The sequence below is a fragment of the Zeus faber genome, assembly GCF_960531495.2.
Source record: "Zeus faber genome assembly, chromosome: 14".
Lineage (NCBI taxonomy): Eukaryota > Metazoa > Chordata > Actinopteri > Zeiformes > Zeidae > Zeus > Zeus faber.
In genome coordinates this window covers 2326245-2337191 of record NC_137200.1, presented here as the reverse complement: position 1 = coordinate 2337191, position 10947 = coordinate 2326245, and the positions used below count along the sequence as shown (strand labels likewise).

General features: G+C 38.6%; 1 protein-coding gene across 2 annotated transcripts in view; it reads left to right on the top strand.

Moving 5' to 3' along the window:
• Positions 1 to 1059: 1059 nt before the first annotated feature.
• Positions 1060 to 10947, top strand: part of LOC307239819 (transcriptional regulator ATRX-like) — a 71456-nt gene continuing 61568 nt past the window's right edge. For both annotated transcript variants that reach the window (XM_080013393.1, XM_080013392.1), the window contains exons 1-10: positions 1060 to 1178; positions 2334 to 2431; positions 2522 to 2577; positions 2995 to 3038; positions 3315 to 3439; positions 3622 to 3738; positions 4596 to 4705; positions 6259 to 6326; positions 6412 to 8192; positions 8733 to 8799. In XM_080013393.1, coding sequence (XP_079869519.1) covers positions 1159 to 1178; positions 2334 to 2431; positions 2522 to 2577; positions 2995 to 3038; positions 3315 to 3439; positions 3622 to 3738; positions 4596 to 4705; positions 6259 to 6326; positions 6412 to 8192; positions 8733 to 8799 — 2486 coding nt within the window. In that variant the 5' untranslated portion in view covers positions 1060 to 1158. The remainder of the gene's footprint in view (positions 1179 to 2333; positions 2432 to 2521; positions 2578 to 2994; positions 3039 to 3314; positions 3440 to 3621; positions 3739 to 4595; positions 4706 to 6258; positions 6327 to 6411; positions 8193 to 8732; positions 8800 to 10947) is intronic.

Genomic DNA, 10947 nt, shown 5'->3' with positions numbered 1-10947 from the left:
AAACAGTTAGAATAGGCTAGATGGCGGTGATCAGTGGTGGTTAATACTAAAGTAACTGGAGTATAATTCTGAAGTTATTTCAGGGATTGTGCTTACATTTGTATGGCATTTTAACGTAAAATGACATTGACCTTGAATACCGTTTTTAAGGAAAAAAATGCAAAAATGCATCTTCCATCCATTTTTATTATAGAATGTACTCTACTTTTCCGGAATCACATGTCACATGACCGTATCCATAGAAATTCCCCAAATGCAAGTTTTGACACCCAGGTAAGTTCTGGAGGTAAGTTAAGGTAAGTTTCATTTAGGATGATTTTAATGTATATTTAATACAACACAGACGATTCATTATATTATATAATTATAGAACCCAGAATCGCGATTGTGGCGCCGTCCCTTGCGGCCGCCTGCGAGAGAACCTCGTGTCAATTATGCACATTTTAGTATTTTGAGCGCTTATAGAGCTTTTTGTGCGTAATCACCGGGTCCCATGACATTTCACTGCACATTGTTATGACCGTATGTGTACGTATGAGACAAATAATCTATTGAACTTGAACTTGAACTTTCAAGTTGCACAGAACAATACGTTGGAGTTGATTTGGGTCTTATGTGTTGTCGCCCTCTAGCGGTGGAATTTGCAACACGCATCGCACGCGCTTAGGTGTCGTAGGGACATGTAGACAAATTCAAAATCTCGTTTTCATCTGGGATTATGTAGCTCAAAAACAACATATAATCATTCGGAATGACGAGAGCATGAGAAGACTTATATAACATATGAAAACAAATTAAACAGCATTAATGAAACGAAACGTGTCCTGACGATCCATATTTAAATATAAATATAAATATAAATAATATACACGAATTATTCACACCCCCGGGGATCACTAATTGTAATTATCTACGTATTGTCTGCAGTTATGCCAAACCACCGATTTGATAGAATTGTCTCTGACAGGACCCCGTAGTTGTAGTCTTTCCCAGAGTTGTAGTACTTTGACGCTGGTGGCGCACGAGCGGCCAGCCTGCGCCATTTTTTCATCGGGGGCTGTCGTCACTATAGCAGGGGATGGTATTTGTAAACCCTTTTGAGGTTTCCTACAGAAAAAAAACAGTTTTCCGCTTGTTATTGCCTCGCCCATAGCCGAGATGTCTGCGGAAATCCTTGGGTAAATCGAAAGGGGAATTTTAATCCAGCGACTACTTACTAGCGAGCTGCTAGGGGGCTAGCTTTTAGCAAAGGCTAGCTAGTTAGCTGTTATTTCAGATATCTGCTAAGTGGCTAGTGTTTAGCGAAGGCTAACTACTTGTCTATTATTTCAGATAACCGCCAACTTTCAAACTACGCATTCGCTGACCATATCACACGTTTGAAAATAAAATCCCTATATATTTGCAGATTCGAGGAGGTGGTGCGTTTGCCTTCCACGTTGCCAATTGGGGAAATGTTGCAGATATCAAATGTTTACAATCTGTGAACAATCCAGGTTCAGAAAGTAAAACGTCCACTTCGGAACTTTGAGTCGACCGTGTGGATTTGTTAATCGGCATCAATAAGTTCAGCTGATGATTAAAATCAAATGGGTCTGGATGGGTGGGGCAAAACATGTATACCGGACTTTTATTTTCTTAACCTGGAATCTTCCACCCCTGATCTTATAGTGCCATGTCCTTTCAGTGCTGTAATGTCTCAATCTTCATTATGCATCGCTGACCAATGACACATTGTTATTTTCAAGCTTTTAATGTTTAAATCCAAAAGCACTCAGACCTGGTCGTCCTTCTTAATGGTAACACTAATAGTACAACATTATTAGTAATAGTACTATAATAATAATAGTAATAGGTAATGGTACAAGATTATTTATATTGCACAACGAACCAGGTTTGTATCCAAGTGCTGCGCAACAATAATAGAAGAGATGCATACACACTTGCATGAGTAAGTCTGTGCATAGTTTAAAACAACAAGCAGTATGGATGGAAACTCAATGTTATACCAAGAGGAGCTGATGCAAGTTTTGGTTCATATTTAGACATTAGCCTATCTGCGGCATTTTGAACAAGGTGCAATTGGTAAATGGAGGTCTGGGAGATACCAAAGTGAAGGGAGGATAGGAATGCATGGGTGGGCGAGTAAGAAATGTCTAATGTGTGAAATTGTTTGCAGCTGAAAAATGCTGGACTTTACACCCATATTTATATGCTTCTCAAATGTAAGACCCCCATCAGAAATGTATTATGTTTCATCATGCACAATTATTTTTGTTAACTGAGCTATGGCTCTCTAACAATCTTTCCTTGTTTCTTCACCCTGGCCATAGCCCTTCTGCCAGCAAGCTGAACGTACTCGTGACCAAACTCCATGAATTTCTGGCTCATTCTTCAGCTGATGAAAGCAATAACACGCTTATTTCTGAAGGTATGGATGCCACAGCCTCTGGTGAAATTAATAAATTATGGAGAAAAAAAATGTCCCCTGCATATTGTCAAGTACGTTTTTCCTCAATAGATCTAAAAAACGGAGAACATGCTGTTGCTACATCTGCTGGCCAAGCTACCACTGAGGTGACTCAAAATTCCACTTTCATTTTTTTTTATTTTTATACATTTTTTATTTACATATTTTCATATCCCGTTTGGAGGGAATTTGTTTCAATTCTGTTTTTCTATGCAAACCTTATGCAGGAGATTTGACTGAAAATGACGTCAAATGCAGTAATTTAGAGATTCATGAACTATTCAATAGTCATTTTTACAGTTCATAATAATTATTTTCTAACAATCTTTTGCTTGAAGCCTTTGTTTAATATGTCCAGGATCATGGATACAATTGCCGTATTTGAGAAAATGAGAGAATCGGCCATTTTTCCTGTTTAAGACTAATATGTGTTGCGTTCCTAAATCGGCGAGAAGTCACTGATATTTTATGAAATGAAATACTAAGGATAAGTAAATCAACTAACAAACCATCTCACTTTTCAGGCAGGAATCACAATGGATACTACTAAATATCCTGTCTCAAAGAGGTGACTGGGCTTTTTAATTTTAGAGAAGAATCAAATCTATTTTGCCATGTACATTTGTACATTCTTGTTGCTTGACTTGGTGAAAGGTCAGCGGGATGTGGCAAACTACTGAACCATCAAATCTCTCACTAAAAATACATGACAGCAAACATTGTGGAATAATTGATGGAAATATGACTTGAAAACAAAACAACATTTATTTTAGGCATTTTAGGCAATGAAAGTACTAAGTAAATGGTAAGAAAGAAGTTGTAAATTTTTTTTAATGTATTACAGGAAACCAGCCGTTGTCATAAGGCATTCTGGATTGGATGAGTCTGGGGAGTCAAACGAAAGTGAAGATGACTTTGAAATACCTAATAATTCAAATGGGCTTCTAGATTTGACAAGATTACCTAAAGGTAGGTTTTTGAATGGTCTGCTGTTTTTTCTTAATTGAAAATGTCATGCCTTTTTATGTAGCCTGTAAGCACAGTACAGTCTTCACAATCCCACATTTCACATCGAAACAAACACCATCCTATAGCCTGATAATTCCAAATATGTTTCTGTTCTTCTTATCATTGTCCTGTTTTTTTCACAGGCACTGTATTGGTGAGGCCTGAACCAGTGGGTAATGTAAGAGATGACTTCCGGGGACCAGAATTTCACAGTCGTAAACCTGGTGTATCTAGGAAAGAATTTTCAAGGAGACGTGGAGGTAAGCTGCTGATCCAAAATGTAAACACTATTCAGGGTTTCCCCAGAAAAGTTGTTAGGCCCGGTGGCAAGTGGGGGGTTTAAGAGTGATGCTGAGAATGTTCCTGTTATGTGCGGTGCTTTTTGTTTTGTTTCGTTCAATAAGGAAATTTAGTAAAATAAAATACATATAGAATCAGAACATGATTTTAATGCTTCGATGCTTGCTTGGAATGGTAGATGAATAGATTGGGGGTTTTATTATGGGATTTTATTATTTTTGTTCAAAAAAATGTTTTTAGATCAGGGCTTTTTAAAGATTTTTTGATGAACTAGCCCCATTTGTCCTTGATTGCTTTTCATATAATTTTCACAAAAAATTTTTCACAAAACTTTTACGACCCGCCTCTTTTATCTGATTGGCTAAGCGATCATAATGTGCTTTGTGACATTGACGAGCAGTGGGTGCTCGTCAATGTCACAAATCAGTCAAAATCAAGATGAATTATACCAAAATGCCTTCACACTTTTTACGGATTCATTTCATCCTCAGTAAATATTTTCTGTTAGTCAGTAGAAGATTCACTGTGGGGCTTGATGTGCATGCGTGACTCAGATCTTGTTCCAGAATCGGTTCAGAAATTATTACCTCTGCTCGCATCTCATGTATCCCCAGTCATTTCAAAGATTTGTTTGCTGTGAAAAATCGTTCCTGAGTCTTGCGTCACTAGGAAGTGCGCTCTTAACAACCGGTAAAAGAAGACATTTTCTTAAAATTTGTCGGGGACTTGAAAATCCTAGCTAAAGTCTTTTGGTGTGTACTAGGCATAAGTGATGTCTGGCATTATGTAATGGCTAATTACGATGCTTTCTTTGTAGGAGGTGAGCACTTTGGAATTGTAAGTTGCACAGCATGTGGTCGCCAAGTTAACCACTTCCAGAGGGATTCTTTCTTCCGGCATCCAGTTCTCAAAGTACTTATTTGCAGGGTAAGTGCTTATTGAATTATCTGTAGTAGGTCTTATATCAGATTGATTGTACAGTCTTAAGCCCCTTTCACACATAGTTCCCAATAAATTACTGGGATACCTTTCTGGCACCGCTAGTGAGTTTCACTATTCACACATGCAGCTACATTCAGGAAAGTTTCCGTCTTACGCCCTTTTCACACATGCCATGATAATGCCAGAATAGATGGGGCAAGGGACAGTCCAGCAGAAGTCACCCTGTGTGGTCCCTTTCCACACTCCTCGCACCGGAGAGCAACAGACGAGCAGCAGTGCACGGAGCGACGCACGGACAAAGCTCACTCACTTGCGCACACAAAGAAGATGTATGTGGATGTAGCACATATATTAAAAATAAATATGCCTACGAAATAAATCCTGAAATAGATAAGAGGCTAAAAATATATAAATTAGTTAATGTACGCCCGACAGACTGGGCGGAAGTGTGCCAGGTGCAGTAACCCTAACCCAATGTTATTAAATCAGTGTGATCATTTTACACCTGTCCTACATTTTATCTCCGGAGAAGTAATGTTCTCCACTCGTTGTACCTCTCCCTGTACGCTCGTTCCCTCTGTGGCTCTACGCTCCAGTGCAGCCAGCGCGGGCAGATACATAATACAGATACAGAAGCACATGGCCAATTATTATGCAGAATGATGTCATCAGACCTTCCTTGGCATAAAAGACACGTCTAGGGTCTGAGTGGCCTTTTTAAGTAAAATAATTAATTAAATGAAGTTAAATAATTAAATTGAAGAATAAAAATACCTGTCTCCGTAGAGATTGGAGGTGTTTCAGTTTCTCGTCTTTGCAGCCAAGCGCCATGGTTCAGACCAGATCCACCATTTTTGTGATAATTTTTTTTTGTTTTATTTTTTTTCCTTTCCGAAAACAAATAATTATTTCAAGTATTTGTACGAAATAAATATTTGTAAAAACCCACTAGTTGTGCTTTCATATTATATCATAGGATTCAGCTCTACCCCTTCTTCACCTGCTTGTTCCGGCAATAGCATTTTCCCGGAAATTTTACTAGGTCTTGAGGTTGGAATTACCAAAACAGATTTTGCGGAATATTGGTCCCTGCTCCATTTCACACATGACCCCATGCAGGAACCATTCTGGAACATTGCTGGGAAAGACTACATGTGTGAAAGGGGCTTTACAGATTTTTTTTATTTTGCCCATTCTTGTTAAATTTCCAGAGACCTCCATAATTAATTAGGCAGCTGTGTTTCTGAGATGTACTGTAATGAATGTAGATGTCACAAATGAAGACATTATTATAATTTAGGTGTTCAGGTAGAGGTGTTTAAATGGTCATTTCAATATGCCTTAACGCAATTGTGTTTTTTAAGTTTTTATTGTTAAAAGGACATAAAATTATAGTCTTTCCAATACATTGGTTTTTAGTGTGTGATGAAAGCGGTTGCATACGCTTTGAGTAGTTTGTTAGATTTGATGTTTCCTTTCCCGTTCATGTTTGTGTACTTCTGCATTAATTGTATGATTTTTATTTTTGTTATTTCTAGTCCTGCTTCAAGTATTATTCAAGTGATGACATAAGTAAGGATGGAGAGGGAATGGATGAACAGTGCCGGTACGGAAATTATAATAGAGATTTTACCTCAAAAGAAAGAAATCAAAAAGAAATGACTTATTTTTTTCTCCGCTTTTGCATACAGATGGTGTGCTGAAGGGGGCAACTTGATCTGTTGTGACTTCTGTAGTAATGCCTTTTGTAAGAAGTGCATTTTAAGAAATTTGGGGAGGAAGGAGTTATCTGGTATCCTGGTGAGCAAATGGTACTGCTATGTATGTTGCCCAGAGCCTCTTTTGGGACTGGTTGTGGCCTGCAACAGTGTACTTGAAAACTTGGAAGATCTCAGTCATCGCCACTGCAAGAAGAATCAGCCAGAGAAAAATGAAATTTTCAATATGTTACCACAAATACCCCAAAGTATCTCCTTGGATAAATGGGATCACAGTGGTATGGATGGCAATGTTGTGTTTAACTACAACACATTGCAAATTCCCAAGGACATTATTAAAAGGGCCAAACATCTTATAGAGTCAACAAATGCCTTAAATAAAACATTTGTTGAACTCATTGGAAATCTAAAGAAGGACAGTCAAGCACCCAATATGCGGCTTCTCCATCTCAAGTCTTTTCTTTTAGTTCTTAAAGGCCTGCGAAAATCCCAGAGCATTCTCGAGGAAAGCCTGAAGGGGGAGTTTAGTGACTTGCATGAGTTGAGCTGCTGGGAAAACCTGCTTCACGATGACTTGGATATGGAACATCATGTACAACAAGCGGACACAGAGCTGGAGATCTCAGATGAGAGACATTTGAACAACTTACATAAATTGGCTGCTGATTGCTTGGAAGAGGGTGATTCTGACTCGAAAGCCTTGACCAATGACTTAAGATCTTTTTGTAGAAGGGAAAGCAGGAGTGACTGCCTAGGTGATGTTATGGATTCAACGTTACAGCGTCCCATAGGGATTCCTCAGGAATCTGACCTTAAACCTCCAAGTTCGGTCAACATGACAAAACAACTAGTAGTAAAGCTCACACCCATCCCTGTGGAACAAGAGCCAGCAACTGATACCACTGGAGTAGAGGGAGATGTGCACATGATGGAAGTGTTTGGAGGAAAAAACAAAGTGAAGGATGGAGATCAAGATGATGAGTGTGAAAATCCCATCAGAGAGATGAAGGCTGATGCCACCATAGAAGTGAAGGATTTTTTACAGCAGGAAGAGGAACACAACAGAAGGTCCCCTCGAGTGAAGACCACGCCTTTACGCCGATCAAGTGACGTGAACACCAAACCTTCTCTCTCAGTCGCTGAAAGTGACAGCGACTCGAGCCCAGATGACAACCACAACAGGGAACCAGCCGATGAGGCTGCAGATCAAAGGGGTAGTGTAGCAGGAGATGATTCGGACTCAGACGAAGTCCCGGCAGCTCTACTCGAGCGTGCAGCTATGATGCACAGCTCTGATGAGCTGCCTAGTGATGATGAAGATAAGCGGTCGACAAAAGTAACCAAGAAGTGCCTCATTTGGCTGACAAAGAACACTCCTCTTTCACCGGAAAGGGTTATTCGCAAGCGCAAGGCACTTGAATTTGAATTGAGTGAAAGAAGAGTCAAAGCTCGAAGAGGAAGTGATACGGATTCCTCTAGTGATGAACAAGATCTGCAGAACGAAGCGAAGAGCTTGAATAAATTGAGACCTTGCATTGTCAAGAGAGAGGACGAGGGTGCTGCCAGAAAGAGGGGTAGGAAGTCTGATGTTTCAAAGAACCAAAACACCAACACTGGGGGCGCGTCTACCTCATCAAGTGATCCAGAATGCGACTTGGATTCTGAGTCTGGCAGTGACTGGGATGTTCAGAGGATGAAACCCATCACTGACAATGTGTCCATATTGGGAGCAACAGCATTCCATCAATCATCTGGTGAGTTAAGTTTTAAACATTTTCTGAAAATGCCTTGGCTGTTTGCAGTTAACTATGCTAGTTAACTATTGCTGACCAGAACTTTAATACCAGGGTCATTATTTGACAGGCGTTGTTATTTTTATTTTTTTTCTTTTATATGAAAATAACAGGGTTGACCAGATTTTATACATTTTTGTGTTTTTATTTCAGTTATCTAATTCATTAGTAAGAACGCAACCTGTACTACATGGAATAGTGGTTGTCTTTTAAACATATGCATTTTATGTATTACATTTAGATTATAAATTTGGTGTGTGTGGATATATAGATAGAAAAGTGTATATATTCAATGTCCCAATATATGGCAGATCTATTTATTTTCTCTAGCAGGGCCTTGGTGTAGTCGCATGCTTTTATCTATATGCAATGATACATGTTTTTTTGGTAGGGCTGAACAAAAAGCTTCTGTGTTAAATGTTTTTACTCGTGTAAATATTAATACTGCATTAACCACTTGCTTAATAGTACTTTTTGTATTTGTGCTTGATTGTTTTGAAGGGGATGAAGAGCAGTTCCAATCCGGGCCCTCTTTGGCAGCGGAAGATGATGATGACCCAGAAAATAGGTATGGTTCAAAATCATCGGACTTAGTGCGTCTAACACACCCTAAGGCTACAACTCCAAGCACTAAGTCCTGTCTTAAATCCGGCACCAACCTGGTTGCCAGGACTCGGTCTCATTCAATCCAAACCAGACCTAAACGAAGCTGCAGTCGATCAGCAGCTATGAAATACTCTTCCTAGGTGTATGACGCACACAAGCCACTTGAAAAGAGAACTAAAAATATTGACTGTGATTGAGTGCATGAGTGTCCACACTTAACCAAGCACAACAAGCAAGCTAGGCACATACTGCATCAAACAAGGGAGGGATGGCCGTCAAGCTTAGATGTGTGGAAATACTTTCACCAAATTGGTGGGAACTGCACTTTAATCATGCCTTACATACCACCAATGTGTACAGTAAAATTGCACAACATGACACATTTTCTATATTTTGAAAAAATAAATTCATTTCCCAGACAGATTTGTCACAATCAACTCTGCACTTACTGTAATATGTTACAAAAATAAAATAACAATGCCTTGCAATGGATGCAATGTTCAAACATATTATCTGAAGAATTGTGCGCTTAAGGGAATTAGTCGTAGACGTTTCTGAGTGTTGTTGCATATTATCTGGTAGATCCACGCAGTGACGCAACTGCGACCAAGTGTGTTAAAGGTGTACTTTACGTAGTTGTTTTGGTTGATTTTCTGATATTAAATTTAGTTCAAATGGCTTCTTGCGATTGACATGTTCCAATGAACATGTTCTAAATTCACTAGCAAAATTGTTATTTTGTAATGAACGTGCAATAAGTTTTTTAATAAGTAATGATAATTCACATGTGCCTCTGGGTTCTAAGACTCCCAATATCTCACAGCAGGCCTGTCGCATTCCCTCTTGTGCATTATGGCTTCATTGATGAACATGCATTTTGAATTATCCAGAATAAAAAAAAAAATATATATATATATATATCCTCCCAAAAGTGGTCATCTGTAATCACGCACACCATGCAATCAATCATTTCCCATCCCTAATTTAGGGGGCAAACCTCTCTTAATTAATGCCTTTCAAGATTGGTTGAAAGGTTGTTATTTTAATCAACTTGGAATTGTATTAATTTATTTTGAGATATTGAGCTGATCCAAAAAAGAACCGTTTCAGTTGTATGACTGCACTTTCATATTTTGAAGCAGGAGTTAAGTATAAATGAAATGCATGTCAATGTTGTGCACAATTGTTTTTTCAGACAGTATTCTCCCATGTTCAAAGTGCTATTTTTACAGTTTAGTTTATTGTGCTGAACTTAACTGAGGTTATTAATCTCCAAAAAGCAGTGATGTACCATTGGAAACGCTAAATACTGTCACTCGCAGGTGAAGTATGTAAGTTTGAAAATGCCTGCTGGGTCAATTCAGATATTTCCTATATGTTTTGAGTGTTACTTATATTCGTCAATGAAAAAGCAGGTGTTTGTGCATCATTTTAATCTTATTAAAATATAACTGATTATTAACCAAACTATTTTTGATTCCACTTGAGCTGGGAAAGGTTTTAAGCAGGCTGAAACTTTGATGCTTCACCTCAAAGCCATCCTGTTGAAATTGTACCTGGGAATAAGGCAAATGGTACAATTACACAGTTATAGCATGGAATGGAACTGTTCTTGAGCTGAGTTAAGGTTGCATGACCGTCTAATTTCACATTCTGCCATGTATGATAAGACAATTTGTGAATAAAGTATTTGTCTTGTCGTGGAGCTGCAATATCGAATTGATAAATGGAATGATGCAAAAATGGCTGATATATATTTTTTTGTTTGTTTGTTTTACCTCTGTAAATGTACATACGTGTTATTCAGCCGTCAGGTCCCCTTCGAGCTGTGCAATTTTTCTATTTGCCACTTGTGTTTCATATTTTACAAACGTGAACTTTTTGCGTGACATGAACTTAAATTTGGCTTGCTTGGATGTAAATGGGCTTGTGTCGGAAACATGTTTTCATGCCAGGGCAGGACAACTTGCCAGCCAAATGAATTGATATGTTCATTGAAACAATGGAAAGTATTTCAGGAACCAGAGTTGTCCTAAGCATGGAACGAAATGTAAAATACTTATTCCAAAATGCTTTGAAATGTCATGGAACTTTGTCAGCTGATCTCGTA